Source organism: Bos javanicus, chromosome 6 (genome assembly GCF_032452875.1).
Source record: "Bos javanicus breed banteng chromosome 6, ARS-OSU_banteng_1.0, whole genome shotgun sequence".
NCBI classification, from domain to species: domain Eukaryota; kingdom Metazoa; phylum Chordata; class Mammalia; order Artiodactyla; family Bovidae; genus Bos; species Bos javanicus.
Genome location: NC_083873.1, coordinates 115847734 through 115862103, shown reverse-complemented (window position 1 = coordinate 115862103; position 14370 = coordinate 115847734). Strand labels below are relative to the sequence as shown.

At 50.3% G+C, this 14370-nt stretch overlaps 1 protein-coding gene across 2 annotated transcripts in view; it reads left to right on the top strand.

The window, feature by feature from the left end:
• The first annotated feature begins 4047 nt into the window (after positions 1–4047).
• Positions 4048–14370, top strand: part of HTT (huntingtin) — a 125511-nt gene continuing 115188 nt past the window's right edge. For both annotated transcript variants that reach the window (XM_061420970.1, XM_061420969.1), the window contains exon 1: positions 4048–4412. In XM_061420970.1, the coding sequence (XP_061276954.1) occupies positions 4207–4412 (206 nt within the window). In that variant the 5' untranslated portion in view covers positions 4048–4206. The remainder of the gene's footprint in view (positions 4413–14370) is intronic.

The following is a 14370-nucleotide window of genomic DNA, read 5'->3' as shown; positions in this document are numbered from 1 at the left end:
GGTGATCAGCTCTCTTTTTTTCTTTTTTTTAAAAAAAACAACATTATTTATTTGGCTGCTCTGGTTCTTCGTTGTGGCACGCGGAACCTTTCGTTGTGGTTCTAGTTTCCTGGCCACGGATTGAACCCAGCCTCCCTACACTGGGAGCACCGAGTGTCAGCCACTGGACCACAGGGAAGTCCCCAATCAGGTCTCTGTCTATGTACGTGTGTGTTGCTTTTCTTTAAAAAGGAGGGGGGGGATCACGCTATGCACAGGAGCGTAACCTGCTAGTACACTGCACACCTTTCTGTGCCAGGAATGCTCTTCCAAAGCAAGATCTGGACAACTGCAGTTTTGTCATATGGATATGTTTTGCTTAAGTCAGCCAATCTCTTTCTGTCCTGCATTTGCTTCTTTTTTTGTCCTAAATGTTGCTATAATAAGTGACCATCCTGACACATCTGTGATTCTCTTTTGAGGATAAATTACTCAGAGTGTATTTGCTGTTCAGAGGCATTGTCCATCTTAAGGCTTTGGAATTGCTTTTCAGTTGCTAAGTCGTGTCCAACTTTTTGCGACCCCATGCTCTGCAGCACACCAGGCTTCCCAGTCCTTCACTATCTCCCAGAGTTTCCTGAAATTCATGTCTCCTGAGTTGGTGATGCCATCCAACCACCTCATCCTCTGTCACCCCCTTCTCCTCCTGTCCTCAGTCTTTCCCAGCATCAGGGCCTTTTCCAGTGAGTCAGCTCTTCACATCAGGTAGCCAAAGTATTGGAGCTTCAGCTTCAGCATCAGTCCTTCCAATGAATATTCAGGACTGATTTCCTTGAGGATGGACTGGTTTGATCTCCTTGCAGTCCGAGGGACTCTCAAGAGTCTTCTCCAGCAGCACAGTTTGAAAGCATCAGTTGTTTTGCTCTCAGCCACCTTTATGGCCCAGCTCTCAGGCTTTGGTGACAACAGGCCAAATCGCCTCCCCAGCTGTGTCATCTTTGATTACTCTGGGACTATGCCACACTTTCCCCTGGTTTAAAAAAAAAAAATCTGCCTTCTTCACAGTTCCTTTTAACAGGCTTTCCAGTAAGATTTCTTATCAGGATTATAGTAAATTCTCGGCGGATGAGATTTTTTTTTTTTTTTGGATGTGGACCAGCTTTAATATCTTTACTCAATTTGTTAATACAACATTGGTTCTGTTGTTTATGTTCTGGTTTTTGGCCATGAGGCAGGTGGGATCTTAGTTTCCAGACCAGGGGTCAAACCCACACCCCATGCATTGGAAGGTGAAGGCCCCTGGACCAGCAGGGAAGCCTCTGCAGAGGCTGAGTTGTGTCCCCTGGAAATTCACACATTGTGTCCTAACCCCCAGAGCCTCAGAATGTGACTGTAGCTGGAAAAAGGGTCTTTAATGGTGTGATTAAGATAAAATGCAGAGAAGGCGATGGCACCCCACTCCAGTACTCTTGCCTGGAAAATGCTAGAGTCCTCCCATGGATGGAGGAGCCTGGTGGGATGCCGTCTATGGGGTCGAACAGAGTCGGACACGACTGAAGCGAGTTAGCAGCAGCAGCAGCAGCAAGATAAAATGAGGTCGTGATGGTGGGCCCTAATCCAATAATGACCATTGTCTTTACAAGAAAAGAGGATTAGGATCCAGACACCATGAAAGGGGGCTTCCCAGGTGACTCAGCCGTAAAGAATCTGCCAATGCAGGAGACATAGGTTTGATGCTTAAGTCGGGAAGATCCCCTGGAGAAGGAAATGGCAGCCTACTCCAGTATTCTTGCTTGGAAAATCCCATGGACAGAGGAGCCTGCTGGGCTACGGTTCGTGAAGTCTCAAAAGAGTCGGATAGGACTCAGCGACTAAACAATAAAAACAACAACGCATAGAAGGAAGAACACGTGAGGACGCAGGGAGAAGACGGCCATCTACACAGCAAGGAGAGAGGCCTTGAAGGAGCTACCCTGCTCACACCTTGGAGTTCAGCCTCCTCCAGGACAGTGAGAAGGTAAATTCCTGCTGTTGGAGCCTCCCAGTCTGTGGGGCTTTGTTATAGCAGCCCCAGCAAACGAATACACTTGTCTGTTGCCAGTTACATGGTGGCTCAACCACGTAGGATGTCATAGTTGTCGTGGTCAGGACTCTGGGCACAGCTTAACGAGGTCCTTCACTCCCTGGTCTGAAAGCCTGCCTTCGAGTACCATCTGCCTCACCTGAGAGCTGGACGGGGCAGGGATCTGCCTCTAAGCTCCTGTGATGCTGGCAGGATTTAGTCCTCTCTGGGCTGCTGGCCACCTGGGCCTTCCATCATGGCAGCGGGCTTCAAGAACATGTGCAAGCTGAGGGTATGGACCACCAGCTGGAGGGAAGGCTCAGTCCTCTGTAAGGTAAATCCAGGGGCACCACCTTTGCCCATCACACTGTTAGAGGTGTCAGTGAAAATTCAATTAACAAGTTTAAAAAATTTTATTCAAGCTAGGGGATATATGTATACTTATGGCTAATTCATGTTGAGGTCTGACAGAAAACAACACAATTCTGTAAAGCAATAATCCTTCAATTAACATTTTTTTTTAATTTGAAAAAAAATAAAGTGAAGATTATAACTCAGGAGACAAACTCTCAGAAGCTTTGAGAGAGCCTGTTAAAAGCCCAAGGCACAATCCTATACAGTTTTGAGACAAAGGATCATGCATCAAAGTTCACTAAGGATATAGGAAAACTACAAACTGAGCAGTAAGTCATTACGACCCCCTACAGAGCTGGGAAAGAATGCTAATCTTGTAAGAAATTGCACTGCTAGGTCAGAAGGAAGGAAGGTTGATCTCTGCAGGCCAGGCGGCTCTCCTGTCTTTGAGGAGGTCTGGTTAATGGGTAAGGCAGACAGCACAGAGAACTTTGTGTTTAGCTTTTTTTGTCTGACCTTAATACGTAAACTTTAATCAGAAGCAAGCCACCAGTGACAGCCCACACTCAGGGTGCTGCCAACCACAGTATCTGACCGCCTGGAGCCCAGCCACTGTGCCGGTCCTGTGGACAAGGGCTGTTATTATATACATACCATCAGGGGACCGGGACCCCAAGGCTGGCGGCATGTTTCTCTGAGGTCCTTGCCCTGAAGGGGGCCGTTCCTGTTCCCCTGGGGACAAGGTTTCCTGTGGCAGTGCTGGGTTTCCACTCACCTGGCTGCTTTGGGAAAACAGGCTCTGAAATCAGGTGGAGATGTGGCTTGTGGCCCAGAACAGGGGACTTCTCCTGGGGGTCACCCACGTGCCACTCCTCTGCTTGCTCAGGGCCCCCCTCCAGGTGGTGAGGCTCTGGAGCCCCGGGCCCGCCCACGCAGCCGGCCTCGGCCGAGGAGCGGGACACCCTCCTCCTGGGTCTGGCGGTCCTGCCGGTGGGGGACCTCTGGGGCCAAAGCTGCTTCTCGCTATACCAGCCACGGACTCTCGGGGCAGCAGGCGCAGACCAGGCAGGTTCTGACCAGCCGTGCCAGCCCCAGGCCCCTTGGTTCTTCCTCGGGCTGCGCAGTGACCCTCCAGGGATGTGCTCTCCTCCGGGGACCACACCTGGGCTCCACCTGAGAGTGCCCTGGCTCCGCCGGGGCGCACCTCTCCCCCCTCCCTTCTCTGCAGGGCTGTCCCGTGAGCTCTCCCTCCGCCCGGGACGCTGAGTGGGCAGGTTCCCTCGCAGGGTCTCCGGCTCCGAGCTCGTGGCCGGCCCGCTCTGCCACCCGCGAGCGTCATCCGGGGGCTGCTCTCCTAGCGGGTTCTTCGTCAGCGAGGCGGAGGCTCACAACCGCCGAGCCCCGCCCCGCCCCTCATCGCAGCGTCGCCCCACTCCTCCGCGCCGCGCCCCGCCCCCTCCGCGCCGCGCCCCTCGTTCTCTCCTGGGAGGAGCGCACCGATGTTCGTGGCCTCGGCGGCTCCAGGAGGCGAGACGGCGGGCGCGGAGAGCCGCGCGGGCGCCACGTCTGGCCATTGGTGGAGGCTTCCGCCTCCGGCTGTCAATCCCGTCGGCTTGGCCCCGCCCCGCCCGACGGCGCAGCGTCGCGGGGCGTAAGGCCGAGGGGGCTGCCGGGACAGACCCAAGATGGCCGAGCGCCTGGGTTCCGTTGCTGCCCTCGGCCTCGAGCCTCATTCATTGCCGCGCTGCTGAGCGGAGCCGCGAGCCAGCCCGAGGGCTCCGGGCGCTGTCCCCGCGGGGCGGCAGGCCGCCATGGCGACCCTGGAAAAGCTGATGAAGGCCTTCGAGTCCCTCAAATCCTTCCAGCAGCAGCAGCAGCAGCAGCAGCCTCCGCCGCCGCCTCAGCCGCCTCAGCCCCCTCAGCCGCCGCCGCAGGCGCAGCCGCCGCCTCAGCCGCCCCCGCCGCCGCCGCCGCCGCCGCTTGGCCCTGCCGCGGCCGAGGAGCCGCTGCACCGACCGTGAGTGCTGACCCGCCGCAGCTCGGCCCCAGCCCTCCCCGGCCTTCGCCAGCCTCCCGCTGAGGCACGGAGGCGGCCCCGGCCCTCTGCCCGCCCGGCTGCCCACTTTGGGGAGGAACCGGGGTTGCGTTGTGAGCAGGACTCGGCCGCGCCGAGGCCGCGTCCAACCGCCCCCCCTCCTCCTGCTCTGAGGGGAGCAGGGGTGCGTCTGGGCGCTCCGCGAGGAGCCGGGAATTTGGAGCCAGAGTGATGCGGGGACAGTGGTGACCTCATGCCCGGGGACGTCGGACTGGAGGGCGGGGGAGCGCGCGCGGTCCAATGGGGAGTCTCTGGCGGGGCCCCCTTTAAACAGCCTGGGAGTCAGTCGGGCCCGTCTTCTCGCAGCCTCAGGGCTTTTCGTTTAGTTAGGGGGTCGCAGCAGAAGAATGAAGTGTCGGGAAGAGACCGGCTTGTCTCAGTTCTAGTCGGTCTGCAGGCCCCTTAAATGAGCGGTGGTCGCCCCGTAAGTGTGAACTTAGCCTAGATGGTTGATATTAACGTACGAGAAACAGTAACACGGACTTCAATACTGGGAAGAGTGGATTGAAGTTTATTGTTTGCAATTGGAAATAAATCGCGGCTTGCTGAGGGAGAGGTTAATCGCCGGGGCGAGTGATGTGCGTCTCACGTGCATCGCAGTCTCGCTGGCCAGAACCTGGATGGGTGTCTCCGGACAGTCTCCTGTCGCAGACATCCTGGTACTGTTCGGTGCTTGTGCTAGGGAAATTTTCGAAACAGAAGAAGAGAGGCCATTTGATGTCACCTTCTTACAGAGCCCGAGTGCTTTCCCCTGAAGTCTTGGGTCTTCCGCAGAGGTCAGGGTGTGCCCTTCAGGTCTTTCTTTCATGTGCAGGCATTTTATTTCTCATCTGGATTTGTACAAGAGGGCATTTAATGAGGGCAGTTTTCGGGAAGCAGCCCCTTGAAGAAGTTCACCTTAATGTTAAGGTGGATTCATTTTTAGTCATGTTTTCATCTTTGTTTCTGACATAATTCCTTGCTGTGTCCTGAGGTTTAATCAGGAAATGAGTATTTGGAGAGTCATTTTGGCTTATCTGTTAAAATGTAACAGTAAAGCGCTTTTTCTGCTAAAAGGTGAAAAACCTGTTTGGATACTTTGAGAAAAAAGAAAATCTAACAACTTGACTTTTCTCTGCAGCAAATATCTTATAACCATGACCCGTTCCAGACTTAGCGTAGTTCTTCTCTGTGGAGGTAGAAGTCAGAGAAGTTCACGCATCTTGGCATCTCTTGGATCTTGTGTACAAACAGGAAGCACTAGGCAGGGCTCTGGGTGGGAAGGAAGGTCTTATTGCCATCCCTGTCTGCTGTTCTAGAACTCGGTCAGTCTAAAATCATGTGTTCTGTTTCTTATGCTGTTTTGACAGAACCTGAATATGGTGTCTTCTTCAAAATACAGATGTGAAGAGGTTTCTTTCTTAAGCCAGCTTGACAAAGTAGATGTTTCATTACTTTATTGTAAGGAAATGTATGATTGACTTATTTTTAAAATGTAGTCTGTCATCTTTGCATAAACAATACATTAACATGATACAAATTCCAAAATCTCAGACAGGTAATTAACATGTCTCTCCCGTTCCTTTCTCCTGAGTACCTGCGTTCCCAGAGGCAAGCACTGTTACACTTCTTCCTTGTGTATCCCACCTGGTATAACTTGTGTGTGTATATATATATGGATAGACTTTAAAATTTTTAAAAACAAAAATACTTCAGAATAGCAACTTTGAAAGGTTCTTAGCATGCTCTGAAATCAACTGCATTTGGCTTAATTATAGTTATAAAATACATAAATGTATTTTTATGTACTTTGCTGTTGAGAAAGCAAATATTCATTGATTTTGAGTAACAAACTACCTGCTTACAAATTTGGATCTTAACATGTCTCTTCATATGTTTAAGCTGAAAAATCCCTTCCCCAAAATAAGATTGGCCAAAAGCAATGAGAAAGTAACTGTTCTGTTTTTATGGTTCTTGCTGCCTGTGGAACTGTAGTGTCACCAGCTGAGCGTGGGCTCCGATTAAGGATCTGCGTGCCTGCTCTGGGCTCAGCGTATGGTATGCAGGGTTCTGCGAGGTGCTGGCTGCAGTCTCTAGAAGGCTGGCGTGCAGGGGAGTGCCAGAGCTCGGCAGGGTCCTCACTGCAATTATGAGGCAGTTGGCATTGGCCTTTGGCACTTTTTCACTCTCCTTCATATTCCCTCCTAGATTTTCCCTGACTTTAATTATTTGCTGAACATCTAACGAGTGCCAGCCAGTATCCTAAATAGGTGCAGTGCTACGGCCTTGAACAGATAAAGCTCTGCCCTCATGAAGCTTACATTTTAGTGAGGGGCACAGACTGTAAACAGGGTGCCTAAGTTAAACACACGGCATGTTAGCGGCAAGTGGAGGAGGAATGGCAGCAAAGCGGGGAAGGGAGGCAGTGACGGTTTTCAGATAGGATGTCCAGGGAAGGCCAATGAGTCGGTGGCTTTTGAGTAAAGACCAGGCCCAGGGAGCAGGTCCAGACTCCCGAAGAGGACTCTCGAGGTGGTGGGTGTGGCCTGTTGAATTCGGGAGAGGAGACTTCGTGGGAGCTGAGGTCCGAGAGAGAGAGTGCCTCGCCAGATCAGTAATCCCTTCCAGATGGAATAAAGACAGTGACATTTATTCTAAGTGAGGTGGGAAGGATTTGAGTTCCGTTTTAAAATGAATACTGGCTGAGAGCCGAGTTGACGGACAGCCTGGGCAGCAGCAGGAAGCCAGTTAGGAAGTTGGTGGCGTGATCAGGTGCGAGATGATGGTGAGTTCTGTCGGCAGCGGCAAGCTGGGAAGTGGCTGAATTTTGGAGGTGAAACCAACAGGACTTGTTCTTCTCTGCTGAGCATGGTCTAGCCATAGTTGGTGTTATCGTTCAGGGTTCCATGCAACTGCAAATAGCAGAGAACTCTTCTGCAGTTACGTAAACAGGTCAGAATTTATTATGAGACAAAAAGACGTCCGTGTGAGGAAGTTCCACAGTGATTGGTGCCCAGCTTTGTTTTTTGTACTTGTAAGTCCCTGTTCTCATTCTTTCCCATTTTTTAAGTTGAATTATTGTCTTTTTATTGTTGAATTGTGACAGTTCTTCATAATATTCTTGGTACTAGACCCTTATCAGATACACAGTTTGTGAAATTATGCTCCCTCTCTTGGGCTGTCTCTTCACTTTTTTTCCCTGCACTGCACGGCTTGTGGGGTCTCAGTTCCCTGACCAGGGACAGAACCCAGGCCCACGACGGTGGAAAGAGTGGAGTCCAACCACTGGACCGCCAGGGAAGTCCCCCCTAGACAGTCTTTTCTAAAAAATATTTTTAAGATTCATTTATTTTTGGCCGTGGTGGGTCTTTGTTGCTGCGTCCGGGCTTTTCTCCAGTTGCAGTGAGTGGGGCCTATGCTTACTTGCGGTGTACGGGCTTTAGTGGTTGTGGTCCGTGGGCTTAGTTGCTCCAAGGTGTGTGGGATCTTCTCAAGCCAGGGATTGAACTGGTGTCCTTTGCGTTACAAGGGAGATTTTTAACCACTGGACCTCCAGGGAAGGTGTCCCCCCCCGCCCCATACAGTCTTGATTTCTGTTAATTTTTATCCCAATTTCAAGTGAAGTGTGAGTCCTCAACTTTATTCCTTCTCAAGATAGTTTTGGCTACTCTGGGCCCCTTGCATTTCCATTTAAACTATAAGAGCAGATTGTCCGTTTCAGTGAGGAAGCCAGCCAGGATTCTCTGATGGGGATTGCCTGGATCAACTCGGAGAGTATCGGCGTCTCATCAACATGAAGTCTTCTGGTTCCTGAACACTGGCCCATGCTTTGTGCACGTGGTCAGACAGTCAGTGTTTCAGGCTTTGTGAGCACACCTCTAGCTGCTGTTCGGCTCTGCCACTGTGGGTCAGAGTGGCCTGATGCTGCAGGCAAAAGAGCAAGTGCGCCTCTGTGCCAGGGAAAGTTTGTTAATGACGTGGAACTTTGAATTTTGTGTGTAACTTTCCCATGTCATAGAAGACTACTCTTTGATGTGTTTTTTTTTTTTTTTTTTGTCAACCATTAAAAAGTGTAAGAACACTTCTTAGACTGTCCAGGACAGGCAGGCTCTGGTTTGCCCCCCACCCCGGATCAGATATGCTGAGACCGCTTTGGGGAAGCATTGCTTCTTCAGTTGGTTTTTCTTAACTAGCTTAAAAAATTATAAAAATTGCATGCCTACATTGTAACAGCATCTTCAGCTAGCACAGAAGATGACAAGGAAGACTTCCTCCCTGGCTGTCCTAGCCTTATTCTCTAAGAATAACAAGTAAGCTTCTTTTGTTTTCTCTGGCGTTTTAGTGCACGTATAAGTCGTGTTTTTTTTTTTGCTCACACTATATTTTTTCATTTAGCAATATATTGAAGATGTTGTTTCGTAGCAGTACATATAATTCTTACTGGCTGGCTATGCAATGCTGTGGAATTTCTTTGTAAAAGAGGACTCACAGAGGTTTCAAGGCAGAGGTCTTTCCAGAGCCGTCCACATTCAGAGGCCCCACCCCATTACCTCTGGTCCCTGAACGTGAGCCCGCCACTCAGTAAACCACAGACAAGACTTGCCACGGATTCTTGCTGCTCAGCATGTGGTTTCAGGGCCAGCAATTTGGTATCACTTGGGAGGGTATAAGAAGTACAGGATCTCTGCCCAACCTTAGACCTGCTGAGTCACGAGTCTGCATTTTAACAAGTTTTGTGAGCAGTTTTTGTGCAGGTAAGGCTTGAGAAGCTCTGCTGTAGATGATCAGGCCCTATCTTTCTGATGTTATAATATGTGTGAATCACAATAAACTATGGAAAATTCTGAAAGAGATGGGCATACCAGACCACCTGACCTGCCTCTTGAGAAACCTATATGCAGGACAGGAAGCAACAGTTAGAACTGAACATGGAACAACAGACTGGTTCCAAATAGGAAAAGGAGTACGTCAAGGCTGTATATTGTCACCCTGCTTATTTAACTTATATGCAGAGTACATCATGAGAAATGCTGGGCTGGATGAAGCACAAGCTGGAATCAAGATTGCCGGGAGAAATATCAATAACCTCAGATATGCAGATGACACCACCCTTATGGCAGAAAGTGAAGAGGAACTAAAGAGCCTCTTGATGAAAGTAAAAGAGGAGAGTGAAAAAGTTGGCTTAAAGCTCAACATTCAGAAAACTAAGATCATGGCGTCCGGTCCCATCACTTCATGGGAAATAGATGGGGAAACAGTGGCTGACTTTATTTTTCTGGGCTCCAAAATCACTGCAGATGGTGATTGCAGCCATGAAATTAAAAGACACTTACTCCTTGGAAGGAAAGTTATGACCAACCTAGACAACATATTGAAAAGCAGAGACATTACTTTATCAACAAAGTCTGTCTAGTCGAGGCTGTGGTTTTTCCAGTGGTCGTGTATGGATGTGAGAGTTGGACTATAAAGAAAGAATTGAACATCGAAGAATTGATGCTTTTGAATTGTGGTGTTGGAGAAAACTCTTGAGAGTCCCTTGGACTGCGAGGAGATCCAACCAGTCCATCCTAAAGGAGATCAGTCCTGGGTGTTCATTGGAAGGACTGATGCTGAGGCTGAAACTCCAATATTTTGGCCACCTGATGCGAAGAGCTGACTCATTGGAAAAGACCCTGATGCTGGGAAAGATTGAAGGCAGGAGGAGAAAGGGATGACAGAGGATGAGATGGTTGGATGGCATCACTGACTCAATGGGCATGGGTTTGGGTGGACTCTGGGCATTGGTGATGGACAGGGAGGCCTGGAGTGCTGCGGTTCATGGCGTCACAAAGAGTTGGACACGACTGAGCAACTGAACCGAACTGAATGTAGCAATGCCGTCTGCATTTGGGAGGGAAGACTTGAGGCGCTCACGATGCAGCTGTGGCTGAGGCGGTGTTGTTTCTCTGTCCTAGGCCGTGGAGCGTTTGTGTGGCTCTAAGTAGGTTGTAACACTGCCAAAGGAGCTGTGGTGGCATTAAGAGCCCCGGCTGCTGGGAACGGGGCCTTAAGTGGGGCCTGGACGGGTGACCCGGAAGAACTGCTTTCGGCCAGGTGCCTGCCGTGTGCCAGGGCCCTCTGCCCTTGGGTTACAGCGGTGAACAAGGGCTGGTGATAAATCCTGTGGAGAAAAATGAAACAGAATTCGGGAGGGTGGTGCTATGGGGTATGGTTTAGGGTATGAGGCCCACTGAGAAGGCGCCTCTGAAGCGGAGGGAGTGAGCGGGCCGCGTGGGTGTCTGAAGGAGGAGCGTGAGGAGGCCAGGAGGGGAGGTGAGGGGCAGCCCTGGACGGCCTCATGCCCCAGTCTGAGGACTTCGGATATTCCCTTGCCCAGATGCACACTTGTGTTGTCAAACAAGTGATGTAATTTGTGATGCTCAGCCAACGCCAGATGCTGGTGCGAAAGAAACTGGGTCACTTCATCATCGCTGGCGGGACTTCGAAAGGAGAGAGCTGCTCTGTTTATGGCGGTTTCTTACAGAACCGAACTTTCAATTACTACATGATCTGGCTGTAGCAATCCTGGAGGTTTATCCCAGAGAAGTGGGAACGTATGTTTATGTGAATCTGTACGCAAGTGTTTGTAGCAGCTTTACTCATAGTCGCTCCAAACTAGAGTCCAGTTAGATGTCTTTCAACAGGTGATTGGTTAGACTGCTGAGCAGTAGGAAAAGGAACAAGCTCCTGATAACACACGCAGCCGCTAAGGTGACTCTTAAGGAGATTGTGCTAGTGGAAACAGCCATTCCCCAAAGGTGACACACTGTTTGGGAAGTGGAAGCGTCAGTCGCTCAGTCGTGTCCGACTCTTTGCGACCCCGTGGACTGTACTGTCCGTGGGATTCTCCAGCTCAGAATACTGGAGTGGGTAGCCTTTCCCTTCTTCAGGGGGTCTTCCCAACCCAGGGATGGAACCCAGGTCTCCCGCATTGCAGGCGGATTCTTCACCAGCTCAGCCACCAGGGCAGCCCTATGTACTGTCTGGTTCTACTTCTATGAAGTCTTTGAAATGACACAGTTGTAGGAGTGGAGAACAGATGAGTGGTTGCCAGGGGCAGGGGAGGGCAGAGGGCGAGGGAGTGGGCGTGGTTCTGAAGGGCAGTTCAGGGATCCCCATGGCGATGGGAGTGTCCCCTCTCATGACCGGTGGCAGAGACACGAAAATGTACACATCTGAGAAGCTGTGTAGAGCCACATAGATTCACACAGACGAGTAAAACCGGAAATCTGAAGGTCAGTGGCACTGTTCCGTAACACTGTTCTGGCTGTGATTGCTTTGGAAAATGTTCCCCTTGGGGGAAACTGGGGGAACTGTACCCTGAATTTCGTTTATTTCTTATGATAGCACATGAATCTGCAATTACCTCATTAAAAGCTTTAACGATAAAGGCCACCCAGGTGGACAAGGGAGTAGGCGTGAGAGAGGCTGTGGAAGGAATGGAAGCTGGTTGGAAGCAATCAGATCAGCTGAGAGGCTGCTACGGGGCTCAGAGCCCGAGCTGGGATGGCTGGCGCCCGGCAGGCGGCAGCGCTGGGGGGGTCGGCAGTGCTGGGGGGGTAGTGGTTTTTCGTACGATCATAAGGTCTGCAACCATCGCTCCTGTCTCATTTCTGGGACATTGCGTCACCCAGAAAGAAAGCCGTCTCTACAGCAGTCAGTCCCCGCCCCCTCTGCCTCCCCCAGCCCTGGCAACCCCCGATCTGCTTCTGTCTCTAGGGCACTGCCAGTTCTGGATGTTTTTTATGAACAGAATCATTCATGTCGGGCCTTTGTGTCAGATTTTATTCACTTAGTGTAACAGATTGGACTTTGAACTGCACTTTCTTCTATAGTATTCAGTTAAATCACTAGTAAGAAAGGCATTAATAGCTTTTTTCTAAGGTATAGACTGTGTAGTGGGGAACCATCAGGCCTTGCTTTCCCTAACCAAACAGGACTTTTTTTTTGGCCACACCACACAACTTGAGGACTCTTAGCTCCCCAACTAGGGACCGAGCCTGGGCCCTTGCCATTTGTGAAAACGCCGAATCCTAACCACTGGGCTGCCAGAGAATCCCCTCATCCAGTACTTTATTTTGAAATTATGTCTGAAACATAATTCCAAAGTGACTTAGGCATTTCTGTTCCTCCTCTGAGGAAAGAGGATCTCTCCAAAGGAGTTCCAATCTGCTAGGAACACTCTCACATTAGTCTAGTACTTGGCTAAACTTAAAGAGCCGCTGATGTGGAATCGGCAGACCTGGCTGGCTGCCCGGCCCCTTACTGCCGCGCTCCTGCCACGGGGCCGCCTCTGGGCCTCAGTTCTGCGTCCTGTGTGGGGTGTGCAGACCCTGACTTGGGATGTGTGTGTGAAAGGACCCGTGAGCATGAACAGCAAGGTGCGAGGTGAGTGGTTGTCTTCAGTTCCTGGGGTGGTCCAGGTCTTCTCTTGCACACCCTCAACCTGGAATCAAATTTTCCACGTTTCATCTTAAAATAACATAATTCTAAACATGTGAATTTGGATGAGAGGGCTTGAATTCCTGTTTTCAGAATTATTTCTTAGATAATCCGTTTGATTGTACCGTGCTGTACTAGGGCTTCCCTGGTAGCTCAGATGGTAAAGAATCTGCCAGTAATGTGGGAGACCCAAGTTCGATCCCTGAGTCATGACGATCCCCTGGTGAAGGGAATGGGAGCCCACTCTAATGTTGCTGCCTGGAGAAGTCCCATGGATAGAGGAGCCTGGCGGGCTACAGTGCACTGGGTCACAAAGAGTCGGATGCGACTGAGTGACTTAACACTTTCACTTACTATGATCTGGAGACCTTGATTTTCATAGGTCCCTCCTTACAGATGACAACCACAATGGTGTGGTCACTCACCTCGGGCCAGACATCCTGGGGTGTGAAGTCAGTGGGCGTTAGGACACATCACTACGAACACAGCTAGTGGAGCTGATGGAATTCCAGCTGAGATATTTCAAATCCTAAAAGATGATGCTGTTTAAGTGCTGCACTCAATATCCCAGCAAATTGGGACAACTCAGCAGTGGCCACAGGACTGGAAAAGGTCAGGTTTTTTTCCAGTCCCAAAGAAAGGCAATGCCAGAGAATGCTCATCCTACTGCACAGTTGCACTCATCTCACACGCTAGCAAGGTAATGCTCAAAATCCTTCAAGCTGGGCTTCAGCAGTACGTAGACTGAGAACTTCCAGGTGTACAAGGTGGATTTAGAAAAGGCAGAGGAACCAGAGATCAAATTGCCAACATTTGTTGGATCATAGAGAAAGCAAGGGAATTCTAAGAAAAAAATCTGCTTCGTTGGCTATACTAAAGCCTTTGATTGTGTGGATCACAACAAACTGTGGAAAATCCTTAAAGAGATAGGAATACCAGACCACCTGACCTGCCTTCTGAGAAACCTGTGTGTAGGTCAAGAAGCAACAGTTAGAACTGGACATGGAACAATGGACTGGTTCAAAATTGGGAAGGGAGTACGTCAAGGCTGTATATTGTCACTCTGCTTATCTAACTTGTATGCAGAGTACATCATGCGAAATGCCAGGCTGGATGAATCACAAACTGGAATCAAGATTGCAGGGAGAAATACCAGCAATCTCAGATATACAGATTGATACCACCCTAAGGGCTTCCCTGGTGGCTCAGCTGGTTAAGAATCCGCCTGCAGTGCGGGAGACCTGGGTTCCATCCCTGGGTTGGGAAGATCCCCTGGAGAAGGGAAAGGCTACCCACTCCAGTATTCTGGCCTGGAGGATTCCATGGACTGTATAATCCATGGGGTCGTAAAGAGTCAGACATGACTGAGCGACTTTGACGCAACACTCTAATGGCAGAAGACGAAGAGGAACTAGAGTCT